The 17,610-nt window shown below is 39.5% G+C and overlaps 5 protein-coding genes across 8 annotated transcripts; all 5 read right to left on the bottom strand.

Annotated features, from left to right (window-relative positions):
* Positions 1-26: 26 nt before the first annotated feature.
* LOC122719723 (mitochondrial import receptor subunit TOM40 homolog 1-like) lies at positions 27-1,079 on the bottom strand. The gene has a single exon (XM_043945796.1). The coding sequence runs from the start codon at positions 1,013-1,015 to the stop codon at positions 50-52; it is 966 nt and encodes a 321-aa protein (XP_043801731.1). The 5' UTR covers positions 1,016-1,079; the 3' UTR covers positions 27-49.
* A 973-nt stretch (positions 1,080-2,052) lies between these two features.
* On the bottom strand, positions 2,053-3,035 carry LOC122719950 (intraflagellar transport protein 43 homolog). Of its 2 annotated transcripts, none has more exons than XM_043946239.1 (6): positions 2,948-3,035; positions 2,694-2,869; positions 2,598-2,624; positions 2,493-2,545; positions 2,344-2,413; positions 2,053-2,275 (listed from the first exon to the last, which is right to left on the bottom strand). In XM_043946239.1, the coding sequence occupies exons 1-6, from the start codon at positions 2,984-2,986 to the stop codon at positions 2,053-2,055; spliced, it is 588 nt and encodes a 195-aa protein (XP_043802174.1). In that variant the 5' UTR covers positions 2,987-3,035. The 2 variants fall into 2 exon arrangements, with proteins under 2 accessions (XP_043802174.1, XP_043802175.1); XM_043946240.1 differs by having other exon boundaries at positions 2,493-2,533.
* Positions 3,036-3,424: 389 nt separating this feature from the next.
* LOC122719947 lies at positions 3,425-6,036 on the bottom strand. Of its 2 annotated transcripts, none has more exons than XM_043946235.1 (5): positions 5,912-6,036; positions 4,582-4,932; positions 4,036-4,510; positions 3,615-3,966; positions 3,425-3,524 (listed from the first exon to the last, which is right to left on the bottom strand). In XM_043946235.1, exons 2-5 carry the CDS (start codon positions 4,915-4,917, stop codon positions 3,425-3,427), a joined length of 1,263 nt encoding a protein of 420 aa, XP_043802170.1. In that variant the 5' UTR covers positions 4,918-4,932; positions 5,912-6,036. The 2 variants fall into 2 exon arrangements, with proteins under 2 accessions (XP_043802170.1, XP_043802169.1); XM_043946234.1 differs by lacking the exon at positions 5,912-6,036 and adding an exon at positions 5,404-5,850.
* Positions 6,037-7,977: 1,941 nt separating this feature from the next.
* On the bottom strand, positions 7,978-10,593 carry LOC122719941 (bone morphogenetic protein 4-like). The gene is given in 6 exon segments (XM_043946224.1): positions 7,978-9,374; positions 9,479-9,580; positions 9,667-9,812; positions 9,895-10,051; positions 10,155-10,367; positions 10,369-10,593. Coding segments are annotated over 6 exon segments (1,806 nt in total). The 3' UTR covers positions 7,978-8,411.
* A 1,082-nt stretch (positions 10,594-11,675) lies between these two features.
* LOC122719931 lies at positions 11,676-16,793 on the bottom strand. 2 transcript variants are annotated; one of them, XM_043946207.1, is made up of 8 exons: positions 16,616-16,793; positions 15,858-15,962; positions 14,594-14,697; positions 12,581-12,794; positions 12,451-12,504; positions 12,224-12,366; positions 11,977-12,131; positions 11,676-11,915 (listed from the first exon to the last, which is right to left on the bottom strand). In XM_043946207.1, exons 1-8 carry the CDS (start codon positions 16,791-16,793, stop codon positions 11,858-11,860), a joined length of 1,011 nt encoding a protein of 336 aa, XP_043802142.1. In that variant the 3' UTR covers positions 11,676-11,857. The 2 variants fall into 2 exon arrangements, with proteins under 2 accessions (XP_043802142.1, XP_043802143.1); XM_043946208.1 differs by having other exon boundaries at positions 16,200-16,651.
* Between the last annotated feature and the right edge of the window lie 817 nt (positions 16,794-17,610).

Below are 17,610 nucleotides of genomic sequence, written 5' to 3'. Positions count from 1 at the left end.
AGAAACATGATGATAGTTACACATAACAAATTATATCATACATTCTTCATTATTGTCCAATATTAAGACCAACTCCCACACGAAATTGTTGTTTTCTATGGTTTAAAAGTGCGCTAATAATCAGTGAGGATTCTGGAATTGGGTATAGTTTCTTCTCAAATACACCACCGACTGTAGTTTCAGAATTCACGATACCTCGGAAAAGAAGATCCGCATATGGTACATTTACTTGATAAACTATAGTAGCAATTGACTGATGTGTCCTCGTATTTGTTTCTAACTCGACCCCAATTTCCAATTGCGAGCTAGCTTTGCGATGATAACAAAGATGAAGACCCGCTTCACCTATAGTCCCAGATAATGTTGTAAGTCCTGTACTGTGTCTAAAAGCCATGCACATGACCGTCTGTTGACCGCCTGGAACTTTTGAGCCACGAAGGCATGCAATCTCGGCTCCTAACGCAATTCTCGATGTGATCGATTGTAAAAAGTGTATTACCACTGTTCCTTGCTTCTTTGTAAATTTTGGATTGGCTAGGGTTATCGCTACAGTGAAATCATTCGACCGATATTCCAGACTGGAACTCGATGCTTTGCATTTTCCATCGGCAATTTGTGCCGATAATTTGTACCTAAGTCTACATCCAATCGTATGCATAAAAGAGGCGGTCAAATTTCCATTTGGTGCGATATCTCCCGAAGCTACAGGATATCTTTCATTAGGATTAACCACTTTTGTACCAATATATTTTGCACCGAATTTATATCCAGACGGGGTAACGGAACTGAGAGTAATAGTATGTGTCACATTAAAATGTTGACTAAGAATTTTGTTGATGATGAGCCGCGCACCTTCAAAGTTTTGCGGATATAGATCTTTAACCTTTTTATGTATATCTTCGAAACTACCAGGATTTCCTGGTGCTTTGTCTTCTGCTTCGCACGGTATACAATCTTCATTACTTATTACACTTGGTTCTTCTAATTTTTTTCTTGATGCATGCACCGTACCCATTGTAATACATTAGGCTTATTCTTTTAAAAGAACATTTTAAAAGAATCGGAAAATTTTCCTTAAGTGCTTTTTAATTTTGTACTTGATGACAACATATGAATAAAATTAATTCTAACGTAAACAGGTTATATGATTTTTCTGTTAATTTTAAACTTAAATGAACGATATATTCCATATACGCGATATATCGATTTTATAAATTCACTATATCAAACTAAAATATCGATTGTATAGTATATCGATTGTCGATTCATAATACAATTTTAGTATCAATTTCACTACTAGATGGCTTTCGAGTAAAGCATTTAAATATAGTATTTATATGAACGTATAAAAATTGCTTTAGAAAACCTTAATAATGTGATTATCTTAATTTAAAATATTATACTTTGTTACAATATTAATTATAATTATATATTAAATGTATAATTTTTTCTCCAAAGTTTGATAATATATGGTATTTATGATGTGTACTTTTCTCGCAAGTGGTCCAATAGTATTCTGTTGCTTTATATAACAGAATCAAACGGGAACTATCGGAAGTGTGTGCTAGTGATGGCACAGCTGAACATTGATCGCTAACGTAGAAATATGGCAGATCTGCTCAGTGGGTGTTGTCACGTGGTCGCTTCAAGTAGCTTGTGTTTGGCTCCCGATTGCGCGTGCAAGTTCGTGGTGTTTTGCTTTAAGCATCATCTCGGATCTGCACGCCTGCACGGTTGAGTCCTTCACGTCGCTCCTCGAACTACCGCGATTTCCAAATTGGGGGGCAATCGAATAGGTCAGACGAGGTTATAATTTGTCGCTTCCATATACAGGCACTGCAGATAAGCAGTATGCCATGTTTTTTTTTTTTAATTACTATATTTTTTACTTTTATTTTAATTAAATTTCACTTAATACTTTTTATAAAAATAATATATAATATAATATAATAAAAAATAAAATAATATGAAAAAAAACTTTTTTTTTTTGTATGATTTTATTTTTATTTTTATTTTTAATTTTATTTTTAAAATAAAAAAATTATATAAAATTTATGTGGCTAATTTTTTTTGTGCTTCGCTGTTTACTTCAGATGCAACTTGAGTAAAAAGTAAATTCCAATTCCATACTTCATCTAATTCTTTCGTCAAATTTTCATTGTATAATTTTTCTGCTAAAAGAGAAAGATTAACACCATTTAAAGACGTGAATGCAGCATTTTTCACCAAATCTGTATCAAGTTCTTTGTATGCAGCGACTCTGTTCACGTTCATTCTATAAGTTTTAAAAAAATTGAAGATAATTGAATGAGGATTTTTGCAAAACTTCATAACAGTACTTACGTTGACGTATTAATATCAGAAAACGCATTATCTTCCTGAATTTCATCCAAATCGGGAATTACAGGAATATCTACAAATATTCTATCACAATCAATTTTCTTGCCTACAAGATTTTTATATTTCAAATAATTTTTTAAATTAATTCTTACCATCTATAATTTCATCCTTCTCTATCCCTCGAGAACGTTCTCTAAGAAATAATCTATCAGCGATTATGGATGTCTGACTTTTTTAATTCTATTTATTATACTTACTGTTCAATAATAGAAGCTCCACGTATCCTAAAATTATTATTAAAGAAGGAAAATTATCGATAAATTTTTAATAGAAATCAATACAAAACAACTTACTTCCCGCTTTTCAATTCGTCACCCCATCCAGTTTTTCTAGTACGAGGAGGCGCTACAGGTGGTTGTGCTGATTTCACGAAGGATGACGATACAGGGCTTTCCAAAGGATCATCGTCGAGTTTAGAGTCTTCTAATACAATATTTTGCGTCGATCTTCTACCAAGACGAGGTAAAAGCTAAAAACAATAATATTAATATAGTCAATAATAAATTATATACAATTTATTAGAAAACGTAAATATTTAAGGACTTACTTTTTTCGAAGTAATTTCCAAATCCGTAGCCCAATCCATAGCTGTCTATCGAATTTTGATAGGTTAGCTAAGAGGTAATCCGCATTTATGTTTGTATGCAGTAACCATAACAACTGAACGGTCTGGTGGCACGCGCGATTGAATCGACTTTACTCGTCTTGCTCCCCTCTTTCGTTCGGGAAGTAGCGCGAGGGGCAAGAAACGTGACTGGAAACGCGCCAGTAATATACTCGAAACCGGTTTCAAGTTCCTTTCGATTAGAGCGCGTCTTTTTAAACATGCCACCAAAAAGATTGGCGCAGAAATAAGCGTAAATCATCGTATAAAAGGTAAAATTGTAACAGCGTTACATTTATTTCTTAAATTTCATCGTACAAATATTTATACATTCAAAAGTAACAAAAATAAAAATAGGATTTCATTATGAATTTTTTAAGTATCCTATATTATAAATCCTTGTAATCGAAAACTCGACAGTTAATAATATTTGGTGTTGTCAATCTGTCGTTGATATTCCTCATCATCGGGATTGGCCTGACAGGCGTTGTCATTGTTTGGTGGTCGTACACCGTTATACCTATAATTTTAATATTAATGATAAGTATATAAGAGAAAACTAGAATATCATAATAACTTTAGATTAAAATGCTTTTAAATATTGAAAGACCTGGAAAAGTCACCCTTGCAGAGTCTCCACGGTAATATATCGATTCTTTCATGAAGTATGGGTGATATCTCAGGACTGACAAAGTTTGGAGTACCAGCACCGGAACCACGGGTCAAAAGCTTCCTTTGGCGATCATAGCAGCAATGTTGAACCGCAGCACTTCCACTTCCCTGTGTCAGCAATGATCGTATACAGTAAGTGGCTCCTGGCTTGTAAACGTCAAGTCTTTGAGAGTCACCGCTTACATCTCTCCATCTGAAATATTTCATTCGCTTCTCATCCCAAATTTTATCATCGTAAAAAATATTACTAGGATATTGACATGGGCAAGCAGGTAATGACGTTAAACCATCTGTAACAACAAGTGTTCGAGAAACCAAATACAATATTTAAAACGGTCTGAATGAACGAATATTCATACCTAAGAAAACTTGCTCGAGCTTATCCCTGCTATTTAACCATTTTTGACAAGGGTCTTCATTTGTTCCATTTACAAAGTTTAATTCCTTGAAAATATTCCGTTCGTCCGTTGTAGTAGCGTTTCGAAGACTTTGAAATAATTTGGCCAGAAGATCGCTTAAACTTTCGTGGATTATAACGTGATCATCGGCAGCCGAGTAAATAGCCGGAGAATATATTTCGTCCGAGTAATCTGTACTCTCGGTAAATTTATCTTTTTTCGATCGATCTCTTTTTTTCCAAGATTGGTCTACATTTTCATACTCGATTTCATCAGTTATAGATGGTTCATCATACGAACCTATCAATCCCTCGTCTGATAAATTACTTGTAGAATTGTTTCGTTCTATAACAACGAAACTTCCTTTCTTTGATTTAATTCTATTCTTCTCCACATCGGTATTATAATCCTCTTCTTTAGTTTTATTATACATCTCCTAAATACAAAAATAACTCTAATTTATTTATTTATTTATTTATTTTCAATTTATCCAATAATTACCTGTACCTGATCATTCACCCCTAATATATCATCTAATTCTTCTTCGATCTCTAGAACTGTATTATTTTCATCACGATTTTTCTTTGTCTCATTAGAAATATGAATATCTATCGGCGTCGTGTTGTTGTCCTGGCGAAGGGACAGTTTGCTCCCAGATGTGCTTTCAACGCATGTCGATCGATTTCTGTAACGACGTCGCTTCCGATGTTTCGCATGTCTTGTAGGAATCTCTTCGACCAACTGTTCGTTACGTTTGTTTCTAATTAATTCATCGATCATCCAAGATGGTTGAAGCAGATTCAAAATTTTCTTTCGATACATATTTTCCAAATCTCCATTCATCTCGGAATTATTAATCTGTAAATAAAAAGCAAATTCATTGATTATCCGTGAAAATAAAAATAATTTAAACACCATCGATCTAGGATAGTTCAAATGGAGTCGGATTCGTGGTAGTGGGATCATTTGACCGTTCGTTACAAAGAAAGGCAACGGTGGTCGGCACGACATCAAAAGAAGAAACCGTGTTTGACTCGTCGATGAGGTACGAAGCTCTCACAAGGAAAAGGAACGCTGGAATGGAATGGAACGAAATAGGATACACTCGTCGATTCGTGAGACAGGAAATGTTTTTTTATTTCTTGGAAATGTGCATTGTGAAATCGTTTCCCAATAGAAAACTCAACTCAGTGGATGGATTGATGAAATTTCAGTTTCCCGCCTTTTTTAGTTACGCGAAACTCGTTCGATGAAAAATAGAAATATAATGAAAGAAATTTTTATAACGAAGACTAATTCACTTTTACAATTGCACATACAATTACTTACATGATTATTTTCCGTACAAACGATGGAAACAATTAACATTAATTGGAATGGAAGAATCCAATGAAGAAAAGTTGAGATTTTCATTTTTACCATCAACGATTCCGCATAATGTTTTTTCGATAATCGTTTAATTCTTCCTTCACGCGATATCGTTTTTTTAATTATTTAATCGCACACCCGCGCATTCTCACGATTTCGATTGGTTTCACACGTTTCATCCCCTTCGATTACTCCCGAACGAAGCAAGAACGTTGCTCAGTGTCGTCGCCTCTTTTGTTTACATTCTAATCGATTCGTTTGGAAACAATCGGCAAGATCAAGATCGATATCCAAGAACGTTACATAATTAGAGAACTAGTAAATCGATAAAGGAAAATTGCATGCGAACTGGATGGATGTAAGAAAAAAAAAAAGAAAAACAACGAAAGAACAACAAAGAACAAAGGCAACGTGAAAGAAGGAACACAGCATACACGAGGCACGAGGCGCGTACTGTTCAAAGGCCTACCACTATATGTATAGTTGTGAACTCGTGAAGTTCTGTCCCACTATAATGGCCAAGCAGCAGTAGTGGAGAGGCTGGAGAGGTAGCGCGCCGGATGACAGAATACTACGTCATTGTACAGGTCGTCGTACAGTTCACGGCTTAGGGTTTCTTACTTATGTTAGCGGCAGTTCCCGCCCTATCGCTTTTCTCTCTTCCTTTTACACCGATTCCGTTTTACCTCCATGTTCTTCTCTCCACTTGCCTCGTTCCTTCCACGTTGCATTACCTCTCCTTTTCTCTCTGATATCTATCCTACCATCTTCCAACCCTTTGAATAGCCACGAGATTATTTTCACGAGATAATTTAATTGTTTCTTCCTCGCCGTTCTACGAGAGTATCTCGGATTGATAAAATACACGAGAGCGTGTTAAACATTCAGATCATCGATTTCCATCATCCTGCTGTCCGGCAGAAGCTATAACGTACAACTATGTAAAAATAGAGGAAATAATAATAGGTTTCAATTCTCAAGTTGGTTGCCATGAACGCGAATGACACGTATTACGATATCAAGGATCTAAATACAGCATTGGAATCCAATGGAACGCGTTTCGGTTATTTTTAGGCGGACAGATTCGAAAATACACCCACCATGGATTAAATATAACTGGAGATGCACGCATACGGAATGCGGTACGATGGCACGCGAACGATCGGTTGCTCGCAAATATGCAAATCCCCGCGTCGAAGGAGCAACACTGTTTCTTTTCAACGCTGATCGCCTTATTTATCGTTCTTCGTATTTTCGTTTAAATGTCTTTCGTCTTCCCTTTTTTTTTCTTTTTCTTTTATAGTTACTTCTCCTAGCACTATGACGATCTATCGCCAAAGATTCTATCTACGAAGATTCACAAAAAAGTTGGATGGAAAACCTAAAATTATTTGATTTCGGACAAATTGGTTATTAAATTTCTTTGACTTCGCGTGGGAGGCGTGGATGAAAATTTATGTACAACGATTCCAAAGATAATTAACAAAAAAAAAAAAAAAAAAAACAGGAAGACAAACACGAGCTGCGATAGAGATGATGGGGATCAATCGGCATCAATCGCCTAATCGTTCACAATTTCTTCTAATTCCTTATTGCTTCACGCTGTGCTCCATGTGGATTACGTTCATCCTATTAACGCGCGCATTAAGTTCTGAATCGATTCGAATATGATTGTATTGTGGGCTTTAACAAGGTTGTTAAACTAATCTGTTTACATTTCCGATCCATATTATGTATTCCAGCAATGGAATAAAAGGAGAGCAGCGAATATGACCGCGTCATCATGAAGGAAGAGGGGCGAAGGCGACACGATGAGTCGTAAAAGCACGAGCAAGGTATCAGATATTTGGAATGGTACAGGCGCCACCATTGGTATACCAGATTTTTCAACGGGCCGACAACTGATTTCGATTCAACTTCGTTTATTTACTCGTAGATCGTCGAGCGCCACCGATACCGGATTGCAGGAAAAGGATAAAAAACGGCATTTAACACCGGTAGCGCTGACATTCCACGACTGCTTCTCTGCATCCAGTGGCGCCAAAGTCATCGTCTCGAGCACTGTTACCGTCACGTTTATTTTATTAACGGCACACTCGTAAAATTTACGCCTTCATTTCAACGCTCAACGAATGAAACGCCTCTCCTCTTCCAAGAAAATCACCTTTCGCTCGTATCCGAACTCGACTCGACTTCGTTCCTTCAATCTATTCGACCGGCTTCTTTTATTGTGATGTGTCGGTTTATTAAAGTATCGTAAATATATGATTTCAAATGTATCTCGGTGGATACGATACCATCAAATTTCCAAATATAGAACCTAAAGTTTGTGGCGCGAATCTCGTCTCGACGGGAGGGGTGAGAAAGGGTGTAAGAATAATATACCACGCGTGAGAAACGATTCTTATAGCTTAAATATTCATTTTTATTATGTCATAATTAAAATATAAATAACTATAATTTTACGATACAATAGTATATACAATGATCGAGACAATTAACTCTCTACAACTGTGATTATAATAATAATTTAATGACGATACAGGATTTAATTGTTTAATGACGATATAGACACGTGCTAATTGATTGATACACATGACCCTACGCGAATTTAGGAATGTTTTTATGTACAATGTTGCGACGACAACTTAACAACGGCGATCTTCAGATGAACCTTTAGGAATGACTCACGGGCTAACGTGTAGTAAAAATCATTTTTACCTGATGTATTCTTTCACTCTTGCACTCTATCTATCTCTTTCTCTCTCTCTCTCTCTCACACACACATGCGTTTCAATTCTTTCTTTCCATTTCCTCGCATATCATATCCGTGTATTCTTCGTTTCTTTTCTTTTTTTTTTCTTTTTCCTTTTTTTCTCAATATCATCGAGATATAATTCACTCGCTACTTCTTTCACAAGGAGAACGAACGTTTCATCGCGCAGATTCTAAAAACGACGACGAAATTCTTAACGGCATCCACAACGGTCAGCGATCATGTCTTGATAAACTTTCAAGATAACGTTCTCGTTATCGTCATAGAACAAAATGGTCGTGCCCAACAGCTTAGTAGGTACGCAACAGGGTCTCTCAACCCCTTTCACCAGTCCCATTTTATGAACAATTCCTTGGATAGTCGCGTGATTGGTCGGTTGTTGATCTTGACTCAATGGCGATTCGCAGATACCTTTGCAATGAAAAGCTGAGTAACCAAGCGGGGCAATGATAGAGGAGGAAAGACCAATCTCTTTGAAATCCACGTAGAGCTCGTGCCTCGAGCATTCGGTGACGTTTTGCCGAACGGATGCGTGGCTTTTCGCCGATCGTTTCTCGCGAATCTTCTCGCTCGATAACGATCCTTCTCGAACTCTTTCTGCCATTCTCTCGCGACTCATCGCTCGTTCATATATATCCATCGACGTTAAACCGCCTCTAAATATCGTGTCGGGCGAGGAAATTCCCTTCCCGTGCAATTTTTTCGAAACAATCTTAGTTTCCCTTCGACGCCGTCCGAAAGATTCTTCCACGAGATGTTGCGCATCTTCAGTCACTCCGTCGTATTCCCTCATCTGAGTTCTCCTCCGCCTTTGAAACGATTCGGATTTATTTTTATTTTCCCATCGATCCTCTTCCAATTGCCCTTCTCCACGATCCTCTTCCACATCGCTGTACTCGTTCATCCTCGAATCATCCTTCCCTCCGTCCCCGTCCTCATGAAATACTTGTTCGATCTCGTTGTTGTTGTTACCTCGACGATCCTTCCCGTCGTCGTCGAAAAGTACCAAAATCGGTTGCTTGCTATGATGATACTCATTCCGTCGGGAAAATTCCACGTTCACTTGATCCTCGAATAAAGTGGAAGCGGTTACTAAAAGTCCAAGGTTTGGCTCCCCGTTTAGCCAAGCGAGAACAGCTTGCTTCACATTGAATATCTGGTGAAAAAGAAGAAGAAGAAGAGAGAAAGAAAATCGAGCATTTAATAATAACATGGAAAATAATATGTTTTAAAAATTTCATAATTCTATAATAATCTTGCCTGCCAACCAGACGCGTGCGCTCCAACGTATCTAACATTTAGCAGCCTGTGAAGATCGGGAACGTCCAAACTTTTCTCGTCCAAAACTTGATACACTCTTATCTAAGGAGCGAAACATTCGATAAAAGAATTCTCTGAGAATGGACAAATTGCAATTGATATATATATATATATATATATATACTTACCAAGTAATACGGAGAAGCTAAAATGGAAGGATGCAAAGCTTTCAAAGGTGTTCTTTTTCGATACAGATGAAGCTCCGCCTCCAAAACAGATTCGTTCACTTCCAAACCTGTGATGTTGAAGAAGTAAAACCGCGATGTGGTGGTGTCTGCGTGAAAGTTTTTTAATTTCGATGAAAATGTTTCAATGGAAAACAGGAAGGACAAAACGGGGTAAGGTGAACGAGGTACCTCTTTCGACGAAGCTGCGGACGACTTTGGCGTTGTAGGGATTTTTGCCACGCGTAACACCGCTAGGATCCGCTACGTTGTTATACAATTCCACCATAAATTGCGGCGGCACCTTACGACGTCCCGTTCTCTCACCGTAACTTCGAATACCAAGAACCTGAAATAACGATTTCATTCTCGTTAATGTTCGTCGAACATTCACTTCTTCCTCTCACAAACGTCCCACAAACGTCTACTATCACGCTGGAAAAAAAATAGACCTGTTGCAGTTTCTCCAAAATCTCGTTCCGACGAGCGTCGTGCTCGTTCAAAGCTTCGCCCAACGGCCACGAGTTCACGAGTTCTCCCACGTTGCCGTTATCATCCTCGGTGAAACGGCTCGGGTGTGAGTGCGCCTCGAAGGAGGACGAAAAGAACAGCGTTGCGAAAAGTAGAAACCGGACGTCTCTCATCGTCATTTCTCGCTCACACACGATTCGCGTGAGTGGATAAGAATGGCGAGAAAGGTGGCTCGAAATAACGTGCTCGCGACGATCGTCTCTTTGGATCCGCCCGATGACGGATGATGTGGAACATGGACCGAATCTACGCGCGAAACCCGCGACGAAAAACGCTTCTCGGCGGAGGAAGGAGCGGACTGTCCCTCTCTGCGGACAGGACAAGGAGGTTTGCCGAACCGAACGGAACGCTAAGTAGCATATGGGAGGTCTTGGCTGCGAGGAGTCACCTTTATGCTATGCCGGGAGTTGCCTCCCCCGCGTTGCTCCCCGCAGCGACATCGGCCTCTCTCACGGGACACCGACGCGACACTACGATTCGACTCGAGCTAACGCGATACCCTCTTTTCTTCCCCCTCCCCCGTTTTGCTTCTCATCATTGAGCCATTCGAGGATCCTCATCCTCGATCCAGAATCCTGGAACGCGAGTTTCTTTTCTAATTGAAAACGAGAAGCGAAACGGGAAAATTGCTTTTCGAAATTCTTAACAAACGAGTTCTTTTGTATTTTTGGCACGAAAATTTTGCGTCTTTTTAAAGATTAAGAAAGATTAAGAAGAAAAAGAAGTAGATAGAAGAGGAAGGGGAGAAAGATTGGCGAGGTAGATCGATTATGTAGGATGATGGCGTTGCGCGGGGCGACGGAACGAAACCCATGAGGAACGAGATGATGATGATGGCACCGTGGGGCTATTAAAAAAAGCTCGCGCTTCCTAAATTCCGTGGATTCGTGAGTGGCGAGTCATGTGGCCACTCACAGAGATATTTAGATGTCGCGAATCGGTTGTTTTCCCACCGGAGGACGATGACGGATCTCAGCGAGGGTGTCAGCGTATATTTTCGCCTCCGGGATCTCGACAACATCAAGCACTGCTCTCGACCTTGCTCTTTTTGTTGCATTATTCGTACATGAGCGCAAGACGAAACGGGGACGAGCCAAAGAATAGTTGTAATGTACAAAATTGGCTAGTGCCAGTTGGCCAGTACGACGTGTCTTTCATTAAGGAATTCACGCGTCAAAAATTTGGAGAAGGGAATTGCCGATCGTTTTATCTCGTCTTATCAAATATATTCCGTTCGTATCATCTTACATCGTCGCAAAGAGAAATAAGCGGAACCGATTCCATTACCTAGCGAGATAATTTTTAAGAAAAAAATTTCCTCTGTTCTATTAGCGTGAATAATTGAGGAATAATTTAATAAACCGCGTAATGAGGGTTAACGAGCATAATCGGATGGAACACGGTGAAGTACGTGGACTAGTTTTTTAGGTAACCAGTTGATGTTTTTTAAAAAGTCATTGTACGTTTATTTGTCATACCAATACACGGTGCATGTAGGAACATCGAAATGATACTTTGTTGTTTACGCGGCGCAATAAAATAGCTTGAATGTATCTATAAATCTGTTCGATTGGTCCGTTGGATCGAACAAGACCAAAATTCTTCATCTTCTTTACGTTATTGTTTAGACGCAGGCACACTGGGTAATTTGAATAATTTCCCTCTTCGATCCACGACGAGTCCTGAAACAAACGAATGAATGGGTAATTGCATTTTTATCATCGACTATCAACATCCAAATACCTGTACTCGTGAACTTTGAATCTGGCGGGTGTGCAAGTGTGCTGCTTCGAGTACAGGCCCGCCAAGCATCTCGATGGCTCTCTTTTGTCTCTCAAAAGACACATTTCCGTCTCGTTTCCTGGACACGTCCCAACGCATTGGCCCACGTTAATTTGCTGTTTTGCATACGAATACGAGGATATCAATGATAAATTATGATGCAAAATGCAATCAGAGTGGAAAATTGTGCGATAGGGAAATTTTTTACCCGAACGACCGGCCTCACATCTGTTGTATTCGTACCGTCCTTTATTTCGACTTCGCTGAAATCTAGAACGGTCTCCATGTGGTCCATTTTGTGGCACGTCCCAGCGCAACCACATTTCTCGATCACCTGATACACTTCGTCTCCTAAAATTTAACACGATTATTGGTATTCGTCTGAGTCGAGATACACATCGATATTATCGATAAAGAAGAGTAAATTTCACATACCATTCGGTCCTTTTATGCTAACCGTACTGTTCCTCACCGGTTTGCATCCAAGATCTTTCAAAAGATTGATAGATCGACGATTATCGATTATCAACGAGAACGAGATACCGAGTAAAAGAAGATAAGATACCTTTTGCACAGTGGCCCATGCACACACCGACATCCATCACGGCTTGATGAGGAGTGCCAGAATGCACGAGATGCGTGAAAGATTCCCGCCTACAAGAGGAATCCGACGTGCACTCGCAGGCTTCCGTCACTTCGATCACGCGAACCCCTTGAATCGTTGACACCCTCTCTAGCTTCGATGCCTTTGGACGGCAATGTGATTCCGGGAAGCATCTCTGAAAGAGCGAAAAGCGCGATAAAAATCGGTTCCATTCGAAATATTTCCGATGTTTTTAGTCGAATCGGAATGAAATGTTGCCGGCGGTAAGGAAGGATAACTTCTATGGAATATACGTCCATATATCAGACAGGGAAGAACGTTTTATCGATACAGATGTTGGACGAGCAAAGCGAGCACGCGACTTCACAGAATTCACGGTATTTTATTTATCGTCGTTTCGTTTGCCAAAGAAGAAAGTATCAATGATAGCCTACGAAGGTGTATTTATAATATTCGCGCCCCTCGTTATCTCCCTCGTTATCTCCCCGTCTTCGAACATTTTCTTTGGCACTCGATTTCTTTCACGACACGCGGGCCATTTAATTATTCTCGCTGCGGGATAACACCGACCGTTATCTTTGTCCGTGCATAAACGCATCACGGTCCTCTCCTTCCTCTTTTTATCCTCTCTCCCCTCCCCCGGTGATATTTCTGGCTAAGAATATTTTCTAATAAATTTTATTCTCAGGTACATCCATCCTCGAGATCCCAGGAACACGATTCCTGGATGTAGTAGGTGGCCAAGCTGGCGCCGGAGCGGTGACCCGGCACGATACGACCTTCCAAGGACGCAAAACACATCCTCCTCTTTCTCCATATCGCGTGCAACATTTTTACTTCTCGGGCCTGTTTCCCTCCTGCAGCGTGGGTGCTGCAAGATCGTAAACCACCGATCGGATTGTATCACGTAACAAAAATAGCTTTCTCCCTAGCGAACAGCCAAGAAGGGACTCGAATTATTCGCGAGTTGTACGTTTGTCTATACACCGTATTTAATTAAATTCTATCTGGTAATAGGTTTTCAACGTGATCGTTTTCGAACAACGAGGCGAGGGAACAATTGCGACGTACATCGAATACCGTTTTCGAAACGAAGTGGAAATAACGCGTGGACAATAATCTAGCCTTCTAGGGATGATTTGTCGATGATTTTTGGTTGTAATAAAATTTAAAAGTATAAAAGAAGGAATAAAAGGGACACGATCATCGTCGAGGATACGCAGTTCTCGATACTGGGGTATGGGGTGCACTCGCCGTAAAAGTCGCGAAGATCGTACGATCGCGCGATGCTGGCGTGGCCGCATTCCAGCTGGCGGATTGGTCGATCCCATGAGTCATAAATCTACATGACGTCCCCGTCTTTTTCGCCCTTCGTATAGCCCTTGGCATACGTAACCTGCCGTGGCAACGTATATCGCGGTAATTTTTTTTTTTCTTTTTTTTTTTTTTATTTGCAAATTCGGTCTTTTCGCTTCGTGCTTTTTTTTCTCCTCGACACGCTGCCCTACCACCAGACAGAATTCCTCGACGTCCGATCTCGGTTTTTCGAACGTAGAAAACGTTCATTCGCTATCTATAGGTACTTCGATACTTTCGAGTGTCCTTTTTTTTTTCTTTCTTTCTTTCTTTTTTTCAAATGATTTTGCGAGTTCTGGAATTGTTGTTTGAGTTCTGGAATCTTCCTTTTTTTAATCGTAAAATAAACGCGACTATGATGTTGAATTTTAAAAGATTCCGGGTCGAGGAATTCGACGGTTTCACGACCGGTTCGATAAACTCTGTTGAGTGGCGATGAGTTTTTGTTGTAAACCCGATGCACGAGGGCGGGGCATAACCAAAAAGTTCTTGCATCAGGTGCACATCCTGCGGCCATGAGTCACGGATTATATCCATCCATATATCTTGGTATCTCCCTTGCGCTCCTCTTCGAATCGAAATTTTAACAGAGATAAAAGCGTATGACTAAAGATTTACCTGGACGGTGGGCCGACTCGCGTCTCCTGGATCGTCCAACACGTGTCGCGGACACAATTTACGACAATGGCCTGCATCAATTTGGATAATTTCACCCGATATTCCTGAGGAAATAAAAATAAAAAGAAAAAAAGATCGAGAGAGAAAAGAAGAATTAGTATTAGCGATAAAAGCGAAGGGAGCGGGGTGGTTCAATGAAATTTCAATAGGAGCTGTGGATGGATTGGATTGTTGACTGTGCGGGCCGTGGCGTTCGTTCGCGAAAAATGAGACGCGTGTAAATCCGATGGCGCCGCTCGGCAATGCTCGCGATCACCGTACAAAATTTACGACTTGTATCACATTAAACGTTGACAAGATATAAGAAGAGGGTAGAACCGTCTGTGTAGTGTAACCGTGCTATTTTTGGCGCGAACGCGTGGGACATGGAATGCGCTGATTCCTCGGTGATTCACATTACCCTGGACCTTCGGCTACGTCTCTGCCATTTTTCCGCGTTTCTTCCTATAAATGGTATTATCACGAGATCTACTAGAAATACCAACGTAAACGCCTAGATTTCCAATTATTATTTCTGTCGCTAGATCATCAGTATAACATCAGAAAGATATTGCGATGATAGTGTAAACGCGATCGATATAACATCATACCAATCGATCGACGATCGTTTAATTGACAATTGATCGCGACACGAAGGGTGGTGGATTCTTCAGTTGGTTCGACGAAATCGTTAATTATTCGTTTGTAAGGGGCATTAACGTAATCTCTACATTGTCATTCTACTCGTTCTGTCGATTATCTCCGATCTATAGGCGGATCAATTGATCCCCCCCTTACAGTACAGACAAAATAATGGGATTGAATCGCGAATTCAATCGTTCCCGCGTTATTTTAAAGCGATAACTCGCAATGATAAATCGGTCAAATCTTTTGATCACGGGCACACGACAACACCGCCACCGGATGCTTCATCCTCTCGATCGGCGTCAATTAATTGTGAACACCCGATATTAATTTACCGGATCGGATCTAGCGACAAGGCCACCCGCATTTACTACTCATGAATATGGGGCGGCAACAGTGAATCGAGGGAACATAATTTACATTTAGCCAGTTGCTAAAATTACGCAACTTCTGGCCGAATCTCTCTCTTTCTCTCCCTCTCTCTCAACGATATATCGTACTCCAGTACTCCATTCATCTCTATTCATATATTATATCCTGATTTCTCTCTTCCAATATCTTTTGTTTTATATTTGCTTACCGTATCCAACATCGATCATTCTCTCATGTCTTGCACAGCATACGTGTTGTCGAACCTCTTCCCTGTGCGTTCTACTCTCGTTGCCTTCATTTTCGTCACCGATCGCTGAAACAAAAACAACCCCAAAAAACGATAACGAACAAAGATCATGATTTATTCGATATATTATGTTATTCTTTATATTATTCAATATGTAATTATTCCCTTACATGATGATAAATATAATATATATATAAGTTAATCAAAAGATAAAATGATAGTTGAAGTGACGCGGAAATTGGAGAAAAAGAAGTAAGAACATAGCGGATGAATGAGGAAGAAAAAGTGCGATGCGATGCCTACCTAATCGCAAATTGGCGAGGCAAACTAAGGTGAAGCCACCGAATACGGCCCACCGACTTCTCGTGATTTGTATTCGCATCGGTACGAATAGCGATGAACGTAAATCGGTCGAATACGATTTATCGTGGCGTAAATGTAGATTTGAAAACAAGTTTGTGTATCGAGAATGCACGGATTGTTTACCGTTTAAATAATACGTATAGCGTTTACTGATATTCTCTAAACGTAGATGTCTATAACGAAAAAGACAAAATGCATCAACGCGTGGACGAAATCCTGTTAATTTGTCACAATGATTATTATTTCATTAATCTATGTATGTTCGCGCGCGGATGACTAGAAGATTCGTGGTATAAGGAATACTCTTGGACTCGCACGCACACGACATGCAAAGCGGTAGTCCAGAGAGGACGCACCGTGCGATCGATCACGATCGGTTGTTGCCCACGCAGGTTGCGATCTGCGAGAAGACTGGCCGTCTGGAAGCCGCTGGATCTCGCTCAGACGGAGAGGCGTCCGGCTGACAGGCGGATCTCTATTAATCTCGTTTGGTACAGGAACGTCGGCCCGCTTCGTGACGGCTGGTCCATCCATCGGTCTTTTGCCTCTTGCCTGCCGCAATCGCTGATGCGGCTGGTGATGCTGATTTTATGCTCCATCGAATCTGATTCATCTCGTCTGGCTGCAAACCTCCGACATTCCACATATCCAATTTTCCTTTATCTTATATAATAAGCATTCCATGATTTTCAACAAATCTAATTTAAAAAATAATGTTAATAAAATAGATTAGCTATTTCACAAATTAAAATAGATTTTGAATTATTTGTTATTCTGACTTTTAGATTAAATTGATTAATCTTTCTTGATAATCTGTCTCGCAATATCTCATTTTTTTTTTTTTTATCTTTTATATTCTTATAAAATTTTGTAAATCCCAATGTTAAAACGTAATACTCTAAATTTGGAAATAAAAGAAAAAAATTTAAAAAAGGAAGAATAATATATCGTTCTTGTTTCGTATGTTTTTGCCAGAGTACAAAGTAAGTTTATCATTTAAGCTCGGTATACGAGCGACGTTATTGTGATTTCTTTCTACGATTAGACAGATTTATGGTTTTAATGATGTAATGGTCACAATCGTGCGATCTTACTACGAAAACTACGAAAAGCGGCGAACTGTTGCGAGTTCGAAACAGTGTCCCGTTGCTCATATGCATATATATATTATATATATGTTATACTTATGCGAAATAAATACACATGGAATAGGAGGAAAGAGAGAAGAGAAATTACATTTTTTTTACATTCTTATATTTTATTTAAAAATCTTCATGAATTTTTCCCTAAATTTGAAATTTTTTTTTTATTATTTATCAGTTTTCTTTTTTATCCTTTATAGTTATTGATA

Source organism: Apis laboriosa, unplaced genomic scaffold (assembly GCF_014066325.1).
Source record: "Apis laboriosa isolate Shangri-la unplaced genomic scaffold, ASM1406632v1 scaffold9_cov152, whole genome shotgun sequence".
In the NCBI taxonomy this organism is placed as follows: Eukaryota; Metazoa; Arthropoda; class Insecta; order Hymenoptera; family Apidae; genus Apis; species Apis laboriosa.
The sequence above is the reverse complement of the archived record's forward strand: the minus strand, read 5'-3'. Positions and strand labels throughout refer to the sequence as shown.

Bases quoted from the DNA above. Each gene is read 5' to 3' on its own strand.
- LOC122719947 (XM_043946234.1), bottom strand. From the start codon at position 5,496: ATGGTAAAAATGAAAATCTCAACTTTTCTTCATTGGATTCTTCCATTC. The intron at 4,511-4,581 runs GTACAGGTAATT...TTTTGTATTTAG, and splicing joins TATTAGGGGTGAATGATCAG to GAGATGTATAATAAAACTAA. The intron at 3,967-4,035 runs GTATGAATATTC...TTGTTGTTACAG, and splicing joins GCTCGAGCAAGTTTTCTTAG to ATGGTTTAACGTCATTACCT.
- LOC122719931 (XM_043946207.1), bottom strand. From the start codon at position 16,793: ATGGATGGACCAGCCGTCACGAAGCGGGCCGACGTTCCTGTACCAAAC. The intron at 12,132-12,223 runs GTAAAAAATTTC...TATGCAAAACAG, and splicing joins ATGTGAGGCCGGTCGTTCGG to CAAATTAACGTGGGCCAATG. The intron at 11,916-11,976 runs GTATTTGGATGT...CGTTTGTTTCAG, and splicing joins TTCAAAGTTCACGAGTACAG to GACTCGTCGTGGATCGAAGA.
- LOC122719950 (XM_043946239.1), bottom strand. From the start codon at position 2,986: ATGGATTGGGCTACGGATTTGGAAATTACTTCGAAAAAA. The intron at 2,870-2,947 runs GTAAGTCCTTAA...TATTGTTTTTAG, and splicing joins TGGAAATTACTTCGAAAAAA to CTTTTACCTCGTCTTGGTAG. The intron at 2,546-2,597 runs GTAAGTATAATA...AATCGCTGATAG, and splicing joins GGAGCTTCTATTATTGAACA to ATTATTTCTTAGAGAACGTT.
- LOC122719723 (XM_043945796.1), bottom strand. From the start codon at position 1,015: ATGGGTACGGTGCATGCATCAAGAAAAAAATTAGAAGAACCAAGTGTA.